We start from the raw sequence: 21155 nt of genomic DNA, 5'->3' as shown, positions 1-21155 counted from the left end.
ATGGGTCCTTTGTCAGCTTGTCCTAAGCTATCATCCACCGCATCCTGAGGCAAGACTGGCTTGGCAATGCTATCGCGCAGATCTATCAAGTCGAGAGTCGCGTCAGATCCATTGGACAGGCTTGGTAATGCTATTGTGCAGATCTATCAAGTCGAGAGTCGCGTCAGATCCATTGCCCAAGGTGCCACCAGGGCTCGTGTCCTTGCTTTCTCTGTCTGTTGGGCCGGATCTTCAGCGGTCCGTTCAGCTATCTTCTGAGAAAGGCTCATCTAACGACTAACCTGCCTACCTCTCCGTCTTCATGTCTTCACTCTCACCCAGGCAGGGTGAGTTCCCCGATGCCATCTGCCTACGCTATGGTTGCCTCCCACAACGGCTGCCATCGTTCTGCCAGTGCGGAAGCACTTTCACTGTGCAACATGCTGTGTCGTGCCCCATTGGAGGATTTCCCACCATCAGGCACAACGAGGTAAGCGACATTACCGCTAGGCTGCTCAAGCAAGCAGCCTAACAAGTGTCTATTGAACCTCATCTGCAACCCCTGTCAGGTGCGCACCTCCAGTATCGCACAGCCACCGCGGATAACCACTGGCTCGGCTTGACGTGGCAGCGAGCGGCATCTGGGGAGGGCGATTCGAACGCACCGTTAGTGGTGTACGGGTGTTTAACCCGTATGCGTCTTGGAATCGGTCCAAACCGCTGCCTGCTATGTGAAGCACAAGAAGGTGAAGAAGCGGGAGTTCGAGCAACGCATCCAGCACGTCGAGCATGCTTCTTTTGTCCCTGCTGTGTTCTCCACAAGCGGAGGAATGAGCAAATGTGCCTCTACCCTGTACAAGCGCATTGCTTGCCTACTCTCTGCCAAGTCCACTGAACGTTACAGCGCCGTCATCGCGCATATCCGCTGCCGTCAAAGCTTTGCTTTGCTGAGATCCTGTGTTTGGATAGAGCAAGGAGCACTTTCTCTCCTGCAGCACCTGCTGTTTCCGCTCAGCTAGTGGTTGCGAAGCAGGTGTTCTTGCTCACTTGCTACACTTTGTGATTTTTCTGTCTTCCTGCCATTTACATTATTCCCTTTCCTCCTTTGCTTCCTTCCGTATCGCAATTTATTGTGCGAAATAGTAAATCCCAGGTTTAGGGATGCACACTGTCTGTAGACGACCAGTCGACCGGTACCTGGGTACGTGGTTCATGCTACTCGATGATGATCTACAGCTAGCCGCACAGAACCGAGGTCGGCGAGGAGCCTCGTTGGCGTTGCACAGTCATAGTATACTCAAAGTCATACTGTCAGACTCATAATCACAAAAATAATTTTATAAAAATAATTATTTAAATTAAAACAGCAACCGTGAAAGCTGATCACCATGTTAACATGTTCACGAATCGATCACCTTGGCGCTAGTCGCCGTAGCCGGAGAGACTCTGAGTCTGAATCCCGCTGGTACTGCTACTGACATACGTATCAAGAGTCCATAAACCTATGGACTCTTGTACGTATGCATGACTTGTATACACCATAATCGCTATAGCGCTAGCCTATTGAGCGCTAACCGCTGAGAGTGTCACTGTCGAAAAAAACAAAATTTTGTACTGCAAATTGTGCAATGGTAGTTTTACATTGACAATGACAATGACTCAGTCTTTGACTTTGAGATGAATAATAATCATGTCAGTGAGGTAGACATTGTGTAAAACAAACAACTATTAGTATTACTTGTAGTGTCCCCGGCCCCGTCGCTTACAATAGTTACAATAATCATTGCCGGTGTGCCGTGGAGCAGACACTGTCGGTAAACGCATCGTGGCGGGTGTAGCGAATTCAAAAATTACATTTTGATGGCCGTTGCAAGTTGATAAAGAATGTCTGCTTGCACCATTAGAACTTTATTTGTGGCGATGTGTCGCATGCGCAGTTGCATGTACGCGAGTCAGTAGTTGAACTAGAATGTTGTCTATCGACGATTGAATGAAGAAATTTGATGTTTGAACTACAGCATACAGTTGTGCAGAATTTCTGGTTTTCAATGATACAACCGGCGTCAGGCCAATGGGTCATATCTGCTAGTGTACATGACGTGTATAGCACCGGTATCATTGCAGAAGTACTAGCGGAGTGAGATATGGATGGAATGAGAAGGCGTCCACGCGGAGCAGAGGTACGTGATAGTACGAGTGCATGTAATAATTATTAGAATTACGTTTTGATGGGATCGCTGCTAGCTTGGACAATAATATTACTGATGTAAATTAAATCATCAATTAAATAATCGACGAGGAGACAATAGTCGTAAAATGGCAATAAATAAGATAAATTGTGCACTCATAACAACAGCAAAAATGAAGAAAGTCAAGTTCCATAACGTTTTCTTGTGACTGTCATCAGTGGAACGCAGTCACATAAAAATGTAATAACTAAAACACACACTTATATACATGTAGCTAATATGGTTTCAGGTAGAAATACAGCAGCTAACAAGTACAAAAAGCGAAGTTTGCACCTTTGCAATGTGTGAATATAGTGTATGTTAGAAAGGTAGTGGCAGATGAATGTGATACTGTGTGAATGAATGTAATGGTGCGTGTGTATTATTTGAACCTGGTTTAGTGTTATTCGTTGCGCACGTTTCTTCAAGCAACTGCAGGTGTTGGAAGCTGTGTATATTCGTACTCGTGACCCTGTGCTATGTAAACAGAAAGAAAACGTTGTATCACTCACACTCTTCAAATAATACACACGCACCATTACATTCATTCACACAGTATCACATTCATCTGCCACTACCTTTCTAACATACACTATATTCACACATTGCAAAGGTGCAAACTTCGCTTTTTGTACTTGTTAGCTGCTGTATTTCTACCTGAAACCATATTAGCTACATGTATATAAGTGTGTGTTTTAGTTATTACATTTTTATGTGACGGCGTTCCACTGATGACAGTCACAAGAAAACGTTATGGAACTTGACTTTCTTCATTTTTGCTGTTGTTATGAGTGCACAATTTATCTTATTTATTGCCATTTTACATCAATTAAATTTTAATTATTTCATTAGGGGTAGGGGAGGGGGCTTTGAAGACCTTGTAACAGAGTCACAGTATGCTGCACGAAGCATCATCGAGTAGCTGATGTACGGATGGTCGATACTGTACTCTCGTCAGTCGTACGCGGTGTTGAACGTGTATTGCGTATCCTAGTCTAGAACAGAACAACAAGGACCGGCAATCAAGGCTTGTTTGCTGCGACTTGAAGTTTCATGCTCTCGCAATCATCAGGCAACACTACCCTAGTCTATTCACATGCATCTCTTACGCCCCATTCCGTATTGTACGTCGATTGGCCTACACTACTAGCGGGCGTCGGAGAATGGCGAACGGAGCGCCGAAGAAAGAACAGGCTAGAATTTCTCCAAGCACAGCATAGCAATGTATACATGGTGACTCGACTATGCATAGACTGTAGTACATGATTAGAGAAAATGGTCTAGGCTACGAAGCTATCACTCCCCCCACCACCACCACCACCACCACCACCACCACCACCACCACCACCACCACCACCACCACCACCACCACCACCACCACCACCACCACCACCACCACCACCACCACCACCACCACCACCACCACCACCACCACCACCACCACCACCACCACCACCACCACCACCACCACCACCACCACAGTTCTTCAGCAACCAACAGTACTGTAATTGTGTGTGTAAATACACAATGTTCAACTACACAATGTTCAACTACACAATGTTCAACTACACAATGTTCAACTACACAATGTTCAACTACACAATGTTCAACTACACAATGTTCAACTACACAATGTTCAACTACACAATGTTCAACTACACAATGTTCAACTACACAATGTTCAACTACACAATGTTCAACTACACAATGTTCAACTACACAATGTTCAACTACACAATGTTCAACTACACAATGTTCAACTACACAATGTTCAACTACACAATGTTCAACTACACAATGTTCAACTACACAATGTTCAACTACACAATGTTCAACTACACAATGTTCAACTACACAATGTTCAACTACACAATGTTCAACTACACAATGTTCAACTACACAATGTTCAACTACACAATGTTCAACTACACAATGTTCAACTACACAATGTTCAACTACACAATGTTCAACTACACAATGTTCAACTACACAATGTTCAACTACACAATGTTCAACTACACAATGTTCAACTACACAATGTTCAACTACACAATGTTCAACTACACAATGTTCAACTACACAATGTTCAACTACACAATGTTCAACTACACAATGTTCAACTACACAATGTTCAACTACACAATGTTCAACTACACAATGTTCAACTACACAATGTTCAACTACACAATGTTCAACTACACAATGTTCAACTACACAATGTTCAACTACACAATGTTCAACTACACAATGTTCAACTACACAATGTTCAACTACACAATGTTCAACTACACAATGTTCAACTACACAATGTTCAACTACACAATGTTCAACTACACAATGTTCAACTACACAATGTTCAACTACACAATGTTCAACTACACAATGTTCAACTACACAATGTTCAACTACACAATGTTCAACTACACAATGTTCAACTACACAATGTTCAACTACACAATGTTCAACTACACAATGTTCAACTACACAATGTTCAACTACACAATGTTCAACTACACAATGTTCAACTACACAATGTTCAACTACACAATGTTCAACTACACAATGTTCAACTACACAATGTTCAACTACACAATGTTCAACTACACAATGTTCAACTACACAATGTTCAACTACACAATGTTCAACTACACAATGTTCAACTACACAATGTTCAACTACACAATGTTCAACTACACAATGTTCAACTACACAATGTTCAACTACACAATGTTCAACTACACAATGTTCAACTACACAATGTTCAACTACACAATGTTCAACTACACAATGTTCAACTACACAATGTTCAACTACACAATGTTCAACTACACAATGTTCAACTACACAATGTTCAACTACACAATGTTCAACTACACAATGTTCAACTACACAATGTTCAACTACACAATGTTCAACTACACAATGTTCAACTACACAATGTTCAACTACACAATGTTCAACTACACAATGTTCAACTACACAATGTTCAACTACACAATGTTCAACTACACAATGTTCAACTACACAATGTTCAACTACACAATGTTCAACTACACAATGTTCAACTACACAATGTTCAACTACACAATGTTCAACTACACAATGTTCAACTACACAATGTTCAACTACACAATGTTCAACTACACAATGTTCAACTACACAATGTTCAACTACACAATGTTCAACTACACAATGTTCAACTACACAATGTTCAACTACACAATGTTCAACTACACAATGTTCAACTACACAATGTTCAACTACACAATGTTCAACTACACAATGTTCAACTACACAATGTTCAACTACACAATGTTCAACTACACAATGTTCAAATACACAATGTTCAACTACACAATGTTCAACTACACAATGTTCAACTACACAATGTTCAACTACACAATGTTCAACTACACAATGTTCAACTACACAATGTTCAACTACACAATGTTCAACTACACAATGTTCAACTACACAAGGCAGAACAACAGAGACGAAAAGCTTTCTCGCAACTCTGAGTTTCGTGTTCAAAAACACTCATCAGACGTGTTTTTTAACACGAAACTCAGAGTTACGATAAAGATTTGTATTGTATTGTATTTATTTAACCTCTTTAGCACGACGCTACCTGAGCGCGCCCCACGTCAACACCTGTAAAAGTCGCATTTTCCCATGAAAGTACTAGCTGCTCAAGGATCGATAACTTTACCTTCCCTTGGACGAATTCCACGATCTTGAGCTTCCTGGAAAGGTCGTGAGACGAGGGACAAACTGGTATCAAACCCAGCTCGGAGCGAAACCAAAACCCCGTGCTACAGTCTGGCAAACTTCATCCACGCGCTCGACAGACTTGAGCACGGCCAAAACTAACCAAGCTCAAATATTCAGCTGCCATTTCGGTCTCCTTGCTTGTATCGAGCTCAAATTTTTTGTGAGGACTCACGGGATCCACTACCATCATTTGAATCTTGTTTCCATGGCAGCAGGTAGCGCAAAAAGGATCCATGATGGAAAATACGCGTTCTGCAGACTGCGCAAAAAAATCGAGTTGAAATTTGCCGTGTCGAGTCGCATATCTCAACAACCGGTAGTCGCATCGCTTCGGCGATTGTTTCTATCGCCAGCTGAGAGTTTTCTCTTGCAGATACATGTTTCGATTGTGAGAATCGACCAAGTATTGAGTGAGTTGCGATAGTTTGAACAAGTCACTATGGACTCAACACGGACCCCACGACTATGAGATGCAGGTTCACTGTACAGTGTACAGCGCGCGTCGTACTAGTACGACGGCCGTGGGGCATGCAACTCATGTGCGTCGTACTAGTACGACGCTCGCGCTAAAGAGGTTAAAAGGATTCTCCAAAAGCAAATGGATGCTTATCACGGAAGTCTCCTACATAAATATCGCAAGAAAAATGGGGAAATGGGGGAGAGGAGAGTGGAAGATGAAGCATGGGAAGAAGGGAAACAAGTACCTAAATATCGAGGTATAAGAGCAGGAAAGAAATCAACGAGGGAAGAAATCACCTCTGCAGTTAATAGCGGGACATTTAGGTGAAAAAACCCCCAGCAAGGATTAATTTCAAGGAAAACAAAATTCTCAAACGGAAAAGTTCGGAATTCCAGTCAGAGAATATCTATGCTGTGAGTAATGAGCCTTTAGAGCAATGCGAAAACTGACAGAGGACTGAACGCAGCGAATGTGTTCTGGAAGTTTGTTCCATTCCACAGATAATCTGAAGAGAGGGGATGTTAAGGAAATGGGCGCCAGAACGAGGTAAAACTATAGAGGACGGGTGACGACAACTAAGAGATACATTGAATTTGAAACGAATTAGCAAAGACGGAAACTGGTAAAAGACATGATGAAAATACAGCAAGGACAGAATCTGACGACGCCACTTCAGGGATGACCAGTCACAAGTACGATTAAGAATCTGCTTCGGGGTTTCCCACTCAGGAGGGTGCCGGGTCTTACAAAGCAGATATGAACGAGCAGTTTTTGTGGTCTCTGTTGTTCTCCCTTGTGTAGTACGCTCTGCCCCTGTTTAGGGTGTTGAGCGCTATTTGCAGGAAGGAATTCACTTTGTCAATATGCAAAACTGTATGTATTGTGCAGACTGTATGGTTTGTGTAGCTACCCATAGCTCAGTGCTTAGAGCATCGCTGGCCTTGAGCGAAGGTCCCTGGTTCCAGTCCTGGTGGTGACAGCCATTTTGTCCTTCAGACCTTTCCCGTTTTCATCTTTTCCCTCAAACCAATGAGTAGTGGTATGGATTGTTGTGTGTGACTTTGCATGCAGGACGGTGAGAGCGAGACCACCAGGGATGGTACTCTCTCAATACGTCATGATGTCATTGATGATGTCACTGATAGCCCAGTCAGTGATGTCCTGCCAGCCACGATGCCTTCTTCTGTAGCCATGACAGCAACAACGGGGGGAAGTCCCGAGCTGCAGAGTTTGACAAAGGTGCACAGCAATCTGAGACAGTTCCTGGACGCATCACAGGCTGAGCACAGCGCTATGAATGCAATTGTGAGTCTTTGTGCCCGCACAACACAATACACAACAAAAGAGTTGCATAACCAGTGGCTGGCAATGGCTACGCACAAAGACACGTGCTTTCCAACTCTCTTACGGCCGTTGGAAAGCGTAACGTCGTAATTGTAAAGTCCAATCACATGCCACCGTAGTCCTTCCCTAGTCTGTTCACCACACTCTCATACTTCTACATGCCACCGTCCCTAGTCTGTTCAACACACTCTCATACTTCTACATGCCACCGTCCCTAGTCTGTTCAACACACTCTCATACTTCTACATGCCACCGTCCCTAGTCTGTTCAACACACTCTCATACTTCTACATGCCACTGTCCCTAGTCTGTTCAACACACTCTCATACTTCTACATGCCACCGTCCCTAGTCTGTTCACCACACTCTCATGCCTCTACATGCCCTACACCCAAGTAATGATAGTGAATAGGCGAATCAACACCAAACAACACACATGCATGCACGGGCGGGCACATACGCACACGTGCACGCCCCCCCCCCCCCCACGCCACGACCATGAAGAGATGCATACGCGTTTACACACACCATGCCAGGAAGAGCACATTTTTCTGGATGGAAGTTTCCTTTCAAGGAATTAGGAACGAAAACCAGAAGTCCACGCTCGGTTCATTATACACTGTACTACAATGTACATAGATACCGTATTGCCCTGAGTACTAGTGTAGCATGGTTACTTTATGACACGTAATTTGTATACACATAAATAGTACACCGTAGGAATGCATGGATAGCTGTGCGCATACTCGCACTGCCTTGTCTTCTTCTTCTCCTTGTGAGACAATGAACGAATATTGATAACTACTTACGTAACAACAAGTATGTGCTTTGAGTGCTGAGAGTACACGGTTACATAAGCCACGCTTTCAACACCAGTATTAAATTCACCCAAAGAAAGTCAGTGCGGCTTTTACTACTATGGTCCAATTAATGATGATACGTAGAGTAGGGTAGATGTGTGTATCTCGTGACAAGTATTCTGGGTGTCACTGCGGCTTATACTGCGGAATATACGGTAGTTTGTTGGAAAGGAATTGAGCATGACGATTGTTGCATTCGTGACTCTGTGGTGAATCATGGGTTGTGTATGTGTGTGTTACGGCCCAAGGCAGTACAGTACAGTACAGTACAGCACGGTGTAGGTTACCATGGGATGTGTTTTGATCTTTTATGTATGTTACAGGCCAGTACGGCGCTGCCCAGTAGATTGTCTCTATCTCCTATATCACCACCAACCGACCAGAGCAAACCATCACACTTCATGCTGTCGGAAACGGAAACGGGTAGGTGTTCCCTGTGGCAAGACTGTGTGTTCGTTGGTGTGTGTGTGTGTGTGTGTGTGTGTTTGTGTGTGTGTGTTTGTGTGTGTTTGTGTGTGTGTGTGCGTGCGTGAGTGTGCGTGTGTGTATGTGTATGTGCGCCGCCGTCTGTCAGTGTTCCACAGCCGCTGTGCTCGGTTTATCCTGGACGTCGGCAAGTCAGAACAATGGAATGAGCATCTCTCCAATGCCGTCATCTTGGAGCCGGCTGGTTTGCGATCAGTGGTGGAGATGCTGAGGACGCGCCGTCTTCGCTGGTTGGGGCATGTCGAACGCATGTCGGACGACAGAATACCGAAGTGCGTATTGTTTGGTGAGCTCCAGAAGACGCGCCCTCGCCACGGGCCACGCAAGCGTTGGCGTGACAACATCGTGATTGACCTAGAGGAACGCCACATCAATGACTGGTACAGCCTAGCCGAGGACCGTCGTGCGTGGAGACTGGCCTGCAACACCATCCAGCCGCCTAAACCTGTCTCGGGATTTCAGGTGCCACTGCGGCCGAGATTTTCGCCGTCGCCAGGACCTCACTCGCCACTCGAAGTTCTGTTCCGCGTGACTGAAACACTGTCGGTCCTTTCAGGACCTGCCATCATCTTCGGATGGGCATTATTGTATTGTATTGTATTGTGTGTGCGTGTGTGTGTGAGTGTGTGTGTGTGTGCGTGTGTGTGTGTGTGTGTGGGTGTGTAAAAGACCAAAAAGTAGGGATTCACTGGCCAGAAAAGCCACTTCATAGCTGTGTGGTGTAGACCAGGCTGAATAGTGGCGGTCAATTCTTCGGCCTTGCAAGCTGTTGAATGGTGCAATCCCAGCACAAGCTGCTATGGCTTCTGCTGTAGCATCGCTATCATCGCCTCTGGCGATGGGCGTCCAATGGTCCAATGGTGTGTGTGTGTGTGTGTGTGTGTGTGTGTGTGTGTGTGTGTGTGTGTGTGCAGGTGTGCAGGTGTGTGTGTGTGTGTGTGTGTGTGTGTGTGTGTGTGTGTGTGTGTGTGTGTGTGTGTGTGTGTGTGTGTGTGTGTGTGTCACAGCGATCACAGCCTCAGAGTAAGCATTATGTATTCATTTTCTTGTCATTCTTGTTGTTGTTGTTGTTGCCGTCGTCGTTGTTGCTGTATAGAGGCCAGTGTGGATGGTGACTTGAGCGATGGTGATGAGTGTGTACGCGCATTGCAGAAACGCACAGAGCAATTGCTACTGCATTTGCACCAGTCTCAACCGTTTGATCCGACGGCATCGAGAGTATCACCATCTGCCGTTGCTGCTGGAAGAGCAGCTGATGCTGTGGCCATGTCTTCCACTGCTAGAGCTACTGGCATTGACTCCCAGCCATTGCAGTCAACGCAGGATCTATCGGCGAACAACGGTATGTGTGTGCTGTCCGGACCTTGGTATGTGTGTGCTATCCGGACCTTGACTTGCTAGGAGAGAGTTTACCTACTCCTTTGCAGGCAGTCAGGTGTTTCGCTTGATATTGGACCTACGCATACATACACAGATAGACAGAACAGAACAACAAGGACAATCAAGGCTTGTTTGCTGCGACTTGAAGTTTCATGCTCTCGCACTCATCAGACAACACATAGACACATATCTGCATAAACCATACATGCCACATACCTGCCACGTGGCCGTCTCCTCAACTGCTAGAGCTACTGGCATTGACTCCCAGCCACTGCAGTCAACACATGACCTATCGGCGAGCAACACTACACATGGTATGTGTGTGCCATCCGCACCTTGAATTACCAGAAAAGAGTTTACACACCGCATTGTGCGGAGTATAAGCCGCACCCCCATTTTTTTGCCACGAAACACGGACATCTATCCTATTAATTTATCACCGTTGATTTGATCATCGGAGTATGAGCCGCACTCCCCCTTTTTGGGGTGAATTTTGAGTGTTCGAAGTGCGCACGGTACGCATTTGCAGACAGTCAGGTGTTCGGTTTGATATTGGACCTACACATACATACACACACTGGAGGATGTGCCCAGTGTGCTGACAGTGCTCAACACCATGGCGGAGGCAGGGTGTACCCAGTGTGCTGACAGTGCTCAACACCATGGCGGAGGCAGTGTGTACCCAGTGTGCTGACAGTGCTCAACACCATGGCGGAGGCAGGGTGTACCCAGTGTGCTGACAGTGCTCAACACCATGGCGGAGGCAGGGTGTACCCAGTGTGCTGACAGCGCTCAACACCATGGCGGAGGCAGAGCGTAATACAGAACAGATCAACAAGGACAATCAAGGCTAGTTAGTCGCTACTCTGAGTTTGATGCTTACGCAATCATCAGGCAACGTACACATACATACATACACAAACACACATACATACAAACACACACAAAGACACATACATACATACATACTCAATCTGCGGACAGCATGCTGTTTCGTTCTTTTTGAACTCATCAGCGCAGCACAGAGAAAATGAGGCCGAACCTGATAGCAATGAAAATAAAAATTTCCAATCAGGCCCGAACGTACCTTGCCAGAGTGCTCAAACTGACAATTCAGTGAGCTCTGCATAACGCAAACAGCAAAGGCACTACCCCACGCAAGAGTGCTCAACTGCTACAAGAGCAGGAGCGAAATACTCAATCTGCGGACAGCATGCTGTTTCGTTCTTTTTGAACTCATCAGCGCAGCACAGAGAAAATGAGGCCGAACCTGATAGCAATGAAAATAAAAAATTCCAATCAGGCCCGAACGTACCTTGCCAGAGTGCTCAAACTGACAAGTCAGTGAGCTCTGCATAACGCAAACAGCAAAGGCACTACCCCACGCAAGAGTGCTCAACTGCTACAAGAGCAGGAGCGAAATACTCAATCTGCGGACAGCATGCTGTACATACATACATACACACACAAATACATAATTATCTACACAAGCTATACATGCCGCGACACTCGGCTATTGTGAGCTTGCGCATACACATCTACAGAGGTATCAACAGCAAGAGCGGTATATGATGCACACTAATCTGTGATGCATGATGTTCGCATGGCAACTGTTATCTTGGGATGACAGGGTCATCTGCATATGCTCTTGTTTACCCTATGCACCCAGTTGTAGTAGCGGTCTCTGCGTATGCAATCGTGTGTGTGTGTGTGTACGAACGCGTGTACGAACGTGTGGACGGACACGCCTTTTTTGTATACTCGGTTCTCTTTTGTCCGTGCGTACGTTCGTGTATGTTTGTACACGTGACATGTGTCTGTGCTTGCATTCTTGGTTTTATGTGTTTATGCGTGTGTGTGTGTGTGTGTGTGTGTGTGTGTATGTGTTTATGTGTGTGTGTGCGCGTGTGTGTGTGTGTGTGTGTGTGTGTGTGTATGCATGTGTGTGTGTGTGTGTATGTGTGTGCACGTGTGCGCGCGCGCGCGTGTGTGTGTGTGTGTGTGTGTGTGCGTGTGTCTGTGCGTGTTTCCTTTGTAGAACACCATGTAAACAGCAATGGAACTGCCACCTACTCTACCCTACTCGCGTCATCATTGCGTGTTACACCGGTAGCTGGCCACTCAGCAAGTCTTGCTAGCAAAGTAATATCACCACCAGCAGCAGCCGCAGCAGCAGCAGCAGCATCAGCAGATGCCTCTCTAACCGCCGAGAACTCCTTACTGAGGCAGAGTGTGGAGCGGGAACGTCTTAGAAGAAAGGTACTGAAAGTCGCCCCGTACGCGGCGAGATGTTGTTCTAATGAAGGCTGTGTGTATAGGATGTTGTTCTAATGAAGGCTGTGTGTATAGGATGTTGTTCTAATGAAGGCTGTGTGTATAGGATGTTGTTCTAACGAAGGCTGTGTGTGTAGGATGTTGTTGTTACGAAGGCTGTGTGTATAGGATGTTGTTCTAACAAAGGTTGTGTGTATAGGATGTTGTTCTAACGAAGGTTGTGTGTATAGGATGTTGTTCTAACGAAGGCTGTGTGTATAGGGCGTTGTTGTAACGAAGGTTGTGTGTATAGGATGTTGTTCTAACGAAGGTTGTGTGTATAGGATTTTGTTGTATCGAAGGCTGTGTGTATAGGATGTTGTTGTAACGAAGGCTGTGTGTATAGGATGTTGTTGTAACGAAGGCTGTGTGTATAGGATGTTGTTCTAACGAAAGCTGTGTCTATACGTTTGTTGTTCTAATGAAAGCTGTGTCTATACGTTTGTTGTTCTAACGAAAGCTGTGTGTATGCGTTTGCTGTCCGTGTGTGTATATGTGACCTCTTTGAGGTCCCCTTTTGGCGCTGCGTCCATACGGACCGCGCGGACTGCGCAGGTTGTACCACTGCACGCATACCCCGTCTTATTGTACTGTATCCATTCTTGTCCTTCTTGTTGCTTTTCCTGAAACTCTCCTTGGAGCTAAGTCAAACGCGTTCTGTTCTGAGGTGTGTGATATTTGTGTGAACGTGGAAGTTGGAGAAGCCCTACTGTCGGGACTAAATACTCCGATGACATGCGTATGTAATGTAAAATAGACACGGAAATTGACAAGCATGTTCTTCTCGTGGTTTAGGTACTATTTTGTCACCTTGTTGCGGCCAATTTCCCTTGCATGCATTATCACATGTGTGCTTGTGCGTGTGTGTGTGTCTCTGTCTTTCCGCTGTGTGCGTGCGTGTGTGCCTATATGTGTATGTGTGTGTGCGTGTGTGATAGACCTGTGAGAAGAAGATTCACGGCCTCCATGAGAAGGTAAGCCCCCGGGAAAACACTATTGGAAAAGCTTTTTCGTGCCGAGCTGACAGCTGACCGTGATCAGCTGTGAATTCTGAACTTCTGTGATTGCCTTCTTGGGGCCAACAGCCACTGGAAAAGAAGTACAATGCTGTCTTTGTCTATTCACTGGTCTGTGTCGGTGCAATGCTGCGTTGTCTGTGTGGCGTTGTAGCTGGTAGACTTTGTTTTATTGTTTCTGCTTAAATTTCCATAATTATTGTCTTGGCTGACTGACCTTTGTGTATGAGTTTCCGGCGTAGCAGTCAGACCTCCCCTACCGGTCCGCTCTTATCCGGATCCCTCGCCATCCGGAAGAAAACCGTTGGTTACCGATTTACAGCATATGTCATACATACAGTATATGTGTTCGATTATTCCATCGCCTAACCGGGTATTTTTTTGTGGAAAACGGATGTGTGCATTTCAAAGCGAGGTCTGACTGTATCCGATTATGGTTTGTGAATGTTGTGTGCTTGTGCATGTGTCAGTTGCTGGGTACGCAGCAACAGCTTGCAATGGCGTTGGCCCAGCGTCGGAAGCGTGAAAGCATGCTGCAGCAACTAGACAAGGTACTGCTCTTGATCTGCGGCCGAATATTACACTCATATGGCCGTTGCCGTGTTTCCGGACTGTAAACCGCACTTTAAATGGCAGTAATCCACCTAAAAAAGTCGGTGCGGCTTATGATACGATGATACAATTAACATTCTCTTATTGGCCACAGGCCATCGTGAGAATAAAATGGTTCACACTGTGATAAACAGGGTTGATGTCTGTATTTCGTTACAAACGTCTGGGTGCGGCTTACATTCCGGAAAATACGGTACTTATATTTAGTTTCTGGTCTCCACACAACTGCAATGTGAGGAAAGGGAGGCTTGTCAGCTGACAATCATTCTGTTGTTAATACCGTGTGCTGTAAAGACACCACTTTCTTGGATTCCCTTGTCTGGTCTTCTCTCTATGTCATTCGTCATTCACCCAGTTGTCGATTCAAAGTAACTCAAAGTATAATCTCTCGTCCCAAACTGTTGGCTTGTGATTGGCATGGTCGTCAAGGGAATAACAGTTCGTCAAACCCCTGATGACACAACTATGCATGCACACACACACTCACACACGCGCCGATGCCTGCTTGACACTTAACATCACCCGCACGTACATAATCACACAAACCCATTGCAGGTCCTTCCTCGTTATAACGATTCCGGTTGCTACATAAACTCCGTTAGTTAAAAGAAGTACTTTGTCCCTCCTATTCTCTCCTTGATTTGTGTTCTTTCTGCTTGCCCAGAACCTTGTGAAGCTTGCGTCCGGGTGGCAGGAGAGGGAAGGAAAGAGTGCAAAAGTTACTCAGCGCTTGGCAGAGAGACTTGATCAACTCAAAGTGGAGAAAATGCAACAGGCGGAGGTGGGTAGTGTTATAGATTGATCTATTATTAATATTAGTCGTACGATCTACTTTGAAGTACGATCTACGTTCTGCTACGTGTGTCGTTCTACGTGTGTTTCTACGTGTGTCGTTCTACGCTCCTTTGATGCATGCATGACGAAGAGTGACAATGTCTTACCTCATTATGAATCAGTCTTCTTCTGCATTACGTCTGCATGGCTGACGTGTGTCTTACTTTGGTACGAGCTGACGAGGCCTATACTGTCGTGTCATAGCGCCATTAGTGCCACGACAGCACTGACGTGTCTCTGCTGCTTATCTCTCCATGATTGCCATTTTACATGTTCACTTCTAAATTATCCTAGAACAAACCAGATGGTGTTTCCTGCTGTGGTATACGCGAGTTGCATGGAATGAATCTTGCGTGCGTACGTTATAACAGGTAGTAGAAAGGCAAGTCAGCGGAGATGTGTCCATATTTACTGGTTGGACTTGTGATGTGCTCTGTGTGTCCGATATTATCACTGATGCTTAGTTTGGCTGCTGCTGCTGCTGCCTCAGTAGCGGCAGCTTCTGCTCCGTCTTCTTCTGCTGCTCATGCTGCTGTTGCTGCTGCTTCTGCTGCAGCTGCTGTTGCTGCTGCTGTTGCTGCTGCTTCTGCGCTTCTGCTGTTCCTGCTGCAGCTGACGAGTGGCAGCTGCCGCCGCTTTTACTAGTACAGTAAAACCTGTATCTAAAGACCACCTGTATCTAAAGACCACCTGTAACTAAAGACCACCTGTAACTAAAGACCACCTGTATCTAAAGACCACCTGTAACTAAAGACCACCTGTATCTAAAGACCACCTGTAACTAAAGACCACCTGTATCTAAAGACCACCTGTAACTAAAGACCACCTGTATCTAAAGACCACATGTAACTAAAGACCACCTGTATCTGAAGACCACCTGTAACTAAAGACCACCGTGACTAGCCACCAGCCTGGTACTACAGACCACTTCGCCAGGCACGGACGGACCGTCTCACATTCATACAATGTCATGGTTGTGCGGTGCAAACCTCTAACTAAGGACCACCTGCCACTAAAAACCGCTTCCTCTGGCCCCAAGGGGGGGGGGGGGTCGTTAGTCACAGCTTTCACTCTACTCTTTATAGTGCCACTGGTTCTGCCATTGATGTTGCTTACTAGCACAAACACTGGTTCTGCCATTGATGTTGCTTACTAGCACAAACACTGGTTCTGCCATTGATGTTGCTTACTAGCACAAACACTGGTTCTGCCATTGATGTTGCTTACTAGCACAAACACTGGTTCTGCCATTGATGTTGCTTACTAGCACAAACACTGGTTCTGCCATTGATGTTGCTTACTAGCACAAACACTGGTTCTGCCATTGATGTTGCTTACTAGCACAAACACTGGTATTGCTGCAGCGGCTAACTATTGTTGCTTGTCACCACAAACGCTGTTGTTGTGGCCACTTCCAACCATTGCTGCTGCCGTCTGTGTTGTTTACAAGGTGTTGGAGCAAACTCGACTGCAGCTCACACACAACCAGCAATCGTTGCAAGAAGAGAGAAAGAGAGCGGAAACAGCGCGACAGAGTTTAGCGGCAGAGGTGTGTCTTTCGCATTCCTTCCTATTTGGTTTTTCAATTGTTGGGTTTCTAAAGGACTTTTCTTTAATCTCTGAAACTCAACAAGTTCATTACTTAGAATGTTGCAATCTGAAATTCAAAATCCTTTCAATTTCTTTTTCTTCTTCTTCATGTGTCTCTGTATATGGTCCCGCTGACACAGGTGCAACGTTTATCATCCGAACACGCAGCCACAATGCACCAACTGGCAGGTGAGTCTGTCTCCGGTTCCCCCCCCCCCCCAGCCCCCTTCTCCCCTGTGCACCCACCCCCAGTCCCCTTCTCCCCTCTGCACCCAGCCCCTTCTCCCCTGTGCGCCCCCAGCCCTCTTCTCCCCTGTGCCCCTCCCACCCCCCTTCTCCCCTGTGCCCCCCCCACCCCCTTCTCCCCTGTGCCCCCCACCCCCTTCTCCCCTGTGCTCCCACCCCCTTCTCCCCTGTGCCCCCACCCACTTCTCCCCTGTGCTCCCACCCCCTTCTCCCCTGTGCCCCCACCCCTTCTCCCTGCACCCCCCCCACCCCCCTTCTCCCCTGTGCACCCTTGCCCTCTTGGGCCGTACAAAGTACTTCCTACGGAAACAAAAAAAACTCTGTTGTGTCACTTCAATCTCGCCTGTCAGTTCTGTTGAATTGAATTCGAAGGAGCACGAGATGTGAAGTCCAAGTGACACTCGACTGCTGCCAATCGTGTTGTATAAAAGTGTAAAATCAATGAAGTTGGTTGCTCCTGCGTGGAACACACACTTTCTGCCGATCATGTTCCAAATAGGAGCAACCAATTTGATCACTAATACCGCCGAAGTCGCTATTTCTAAATGTGTAAAATTGATGTGTTTTTTTATTAGTGTTTCGTTTTCCCAGCATTCCCATTCTGCACCTTGATCCACAGAGGGTGATCCTAGGGGGTGATCCTAGGGGGTGATCCTAGGGGGTGATCCTAGGGGGTGATCCTAGAGGGTGGTCCTAGAGGGTGGTCCTTGGGGGTGGTGGTGTTCCAGGCTACGGTTGGGGAAAACTCAGCCTCCAGCCAAGTCACACGCGAACTGTGGTTTTTTTTGCTGGACGTTCTGTCGCGGTATGCTCCTTGTCCTGCAGCTGAAAGAGAGCACAGCGCTCAGCTGGATGTGCAGCTGGGGGAAGCGTTGAGCCGTGGCAGTGAACACGAGCAACGACACAGGGAGCTGGAGATGTGGGTCAACGAGGTAAGTACTGAATGTAGACTGCAATGCAATGGAAGTTGCGTAATTACACATGGGGTTTCTGCAGAAAACGTCCAGTCCAGTTAGCCTTGCGAATAGCGCCCCTCAGTCGGAAATGAGAAAAATGCAATATTCTCGTTATTCATGGGGTTGAAAGTTTGCAGTGGACGTGTTACCATGGTTACCAGGTCTGGCGATGGTGTCCTTACTCCCATGCTGTGTTTCTACCCAAGGTTGTTATATGATGACTTATGCCCAAGGTTGTTATATGATGACTTATGTCCAAGGTTCTTATAATGATGACTTATGTCCAAGGTTGTTATGTACTTGGCTTGTTGAGCACTCCTTATCCCCATTTCAATGATTACTGAGTTAGAAATAGGAAACCTTGAGTTGCCTGCATGGAATGTTCTTACTCCCTCCTGTTTGCAGTTCAAGGCAAGGAAAACTGATGAAGAGGGTACAGCGCTGAAGGAAGAAAAGGAACACCATCGTCTACAGGAGGTGAGCGTGTGCGTATTAACGGTTGCAGAGGTCTGGTTTGGGGTGCTGGATATGCTTCCTCAATTCCTGCAGACTCTCTACACCAGCTACACTATACTCAATAGCTCAGTGGGACTTTCCCTTTTCCATTTCCTCAACTAGTAAATATATCTATAAATCTCTCTATTCTTGGTTGATGCACATATGGGCGCTTGGAATCTAGTTTTTAATTTTGATCGTGTGGAAATTGGATTCACACAAGTAACAACAATAGTATATGAGCTAATTCTTGTGTGTGTGTGTGTGTGTGTGTGTATCTGTGTGTGTGTGTGTGTGTGTGTGTGTGTGTGTATGTGCGTGCGTGCGTGCGTGTGTGTGTGTGTGTGTGTGTGTGTGTGTGTGTGTGTGTGTGTGTGTGTGTGTTAACGTATGTGATATGTTTGATCCTTTCACAGGAATCTCTACACAAGCAAATACAAGTAAGAATACATTGCTGATATTCTGTATTTTATATTTTAACGTTTTGCAATTTCTCCATGAAAACTGTTCTAGTCAAAATCCATAAGTAATGTGCGTTTTGGACCTCAGGATCAAGTGTTCAATCTTTCCTTTTTTTTTACATCTTATATCTTATATCTTTATTTGTAATCTTGTGAAATGTATGACACTGCTGCATTCCGCTGTTGTTGTTTTTCTTTCAGACTCTAAAGGCAGAGATGGAGAACAGAGACCAGCAGCTCGGCCATGTGAAAGACGAATTATCGTGTGTTCAACAGGAGAGGGTGAGTGTAGCTGTCCTACTGGCGTCCACTAATAATGATGCACTCACACCTCGTTTATCTGGTCGGTCCGGGCTGGCTGGGCGCTGCCAGTATCTTCGAAATGTCCATATCTCCCAATCACATACCTTTTGACGGGGAAAGGCCAAAGATATGGTACGTGACGTCACTATTTCCACAAAAAGTGACAAAAGAGTAGTAATATTTCCACTGGCACTCGCCCAAAGGGTGCCCGGTAGACCGAAGTTCCGGTAACTTCGGGGTCCGGATAACCGGGGTATGAGTATAGTGGAAACCTCCTTTGTAGTAGACGGACTTTATCACTCGGTCGCTCATTACACGCTTGTTTTGTATGTTTTACCATATTCCCCAATAGAGAGTCTCACTGGATTGTAAGTAGAACTCCCATGTTCACGTCTGTTGAGTCATATCAGTATATCAACTTCAGGAGTGAGTCATGCTCGACTGTGAGTCTCACCCTCTTTGCCGGCGCTGCAGTTTAGTGCGAAAAAGTGTCAATTATATTAGGGAAAACACGAAAAATTTGGCTAACTGAAGTGACATCAGCCTTTTTGTCTCCTTATGGTGGGTTTTTCGGGCCTCTTTTGTAGTATTACATTGTATTGAGCCACGGAAGTAAAATATAATTATTCAATACAATACAAGATTGGACTCGGTATCTGCAGCGGGGAGGCCATGTTTGCATGTGTGAATTGAACATAAGTAGCACCAAGAATACGTACCCCCCCCCAGAGTGTGCAGTGCCTGATCCAGCTCTGCATAGGGTCTTGGTCGAGCGTAGTCGGATCTTTGCGTCATAATACCGTACACATCTGTCGGGAACCCGGGGAGTCGCTAGGACTCTCGAAAACAACGGTGCCCTGCCTTGAGACCGGCCTTGCGCTGGTGCGGAGCGTACGCATGACGTCAGAAGATCCGATCGTGCTCAACCAAGGCCGTATGCAGAGCTGGATCAGGCTTTGCACACTCTGGGGGTTCCGTACTCTTGGTAACGCTGTAACGTCAGTGAGAACATATGCCTTCACAGACTGTGGCTATGGCTTATCTTTGCTATCTGTGCTGTCTTTATCCGCAGGACAAGTTGATAGTGGACCACGCCGTAGAGATAGCCAAGACTCAGGCGACTGCGGATAAGGCGCTGGAACAAGCGCGTCAGCAGTTGGATCGCCAGGTCTGTATCTCTGACCATGTGATGTTCTAAGATGATGTTCTAAGATGATGTTCTAAGACCAAGGGGAACTTATATTTGTGTTCTTTGACTGGTGACAAGGGTATGGCAAATCTCCACCAGAGAGTCGTAGCATCTAGCTGAATATTCGCCTGTCCATGCCCGTTATGCTCCATACGGTGAAAACAAAATGTTGTGTCGAGATTGCATCTCTGTCCCGCTATGCTGAAATGCTGTTTGCAGTGTCGAGCACATGCATTTGGTCTGGTATATGTTCAGTGCCGCTGTGTATGCCTTGTAGTGAGTATGGAGTGTTTGCCTGTCTCTGCCTACTTTGATGCGTGTGTCGTGTAGATGGTGGATAAGACATCACAATGGAAAGAAGAGTTGTTGACCGCCGAAACACACCTGAGAGAGCACAATCGCAGCATGGTGAGTTCACTCACATAACAGGTGTGAGGCTGCGGCATCACATTCGTATTGTAGTGTGTGGAATATGTTTTGATACGCAGCATTGATACCGGTATTACAATGTTCTAGAATAGTGTGCCAGTGCCTTCAATGTGCACTGCCGGAGATATCAATAATGGGTGTTAGGGCGCGTTCAGACTACCGTGAACCCCATCAAACCGTGAATGCCGATAAACCGTGAAGGACA

General features: G+C 46.0%; 1 protein-coding gene across 1 annotated transcript in view; it reads left to right on the top strand.

Annotated features, from left to right (window-relative positions):
* The first annotated feature begins 1657 nt into the window (after positions 1 to 1657).
* Positions 1658 to 21155, top strand: part of LOC135825182 (mucin-2-like) — a 30836-nt gene continuing 11338 nt past the window's right edge. Inside the window, exons 1-16 of the mRNA XM_065337911.1 lie at positions 1658 to 2159; positions 7510 to 7743; positions 8964 to 9063; positions 10223 to 10468; positions 12545 to 12765; positions 13758 to 13793; positions 14306 to 14386; positions 15112 to 15228; positions 16732 to 16830; positions 17012 to 17060; positions 17943 to 18049; positions 18479 to 18550; positions 18985 to 19008; positions 19231 to 19311; positions 20405 to 20500; positions 20852 to 20929. Of these exons, the coding sequence (XP_065193983.1) occupies positions 2124 to 2159; positions 7510 to 7743; positions 8964 to 9063; positions 10223 to 10468; positions 12545 to 12765; positions 13758 to 13793; positions 14306 to 14386; positions 15112 to 15228; positions 16732 to 16830; positions 17012 to 17060; positions 17943 to 18049; positions 18479 to 18550; positions 18985 to 19008; positions 19231 to 19311; positions 20405 to 20500; positions 20852 to 20929 (1677 nt within the window). The 5' untranslated portion in view covers positions 1658 to 2123. The remainder of the gene's footprint in view (positions 2160 to 7509; positions 7744 to 8963; positions 9064 to 10222; positions 10469 to 12544; positions 12766 to 13757; positions 13794 to 14305; positions 14387 to 15111; positions 15229 to 16731; positions 16831 to 17011; positions 17061 to 17942; positions 18050 to 18478; positions 18551 to 18984; positions 19009 to 19230; positions 19312 to 20404; positions 20501 to 20851; positions 20930 to 21155) is intronic.

This window comes from Sycon ciliatum, chromosome 9, assembly GCF_964019385.1.
Source record: "Sycon ciliatum chromosome 9, ocSycCili1.1, whole genome shotgun sequence".
Lineage (NCBI taxonomy): Eukaryota > Metazoa > Porifera > Calcarea > Leucosolenida > Sycettidae > Sycon > Sycon ciliatum.
The sequence above is the reverse complement of the archived record's forward strand: the minus strand, read 5'-3'. Positions and strand labels throughout refer to the sequence as shown.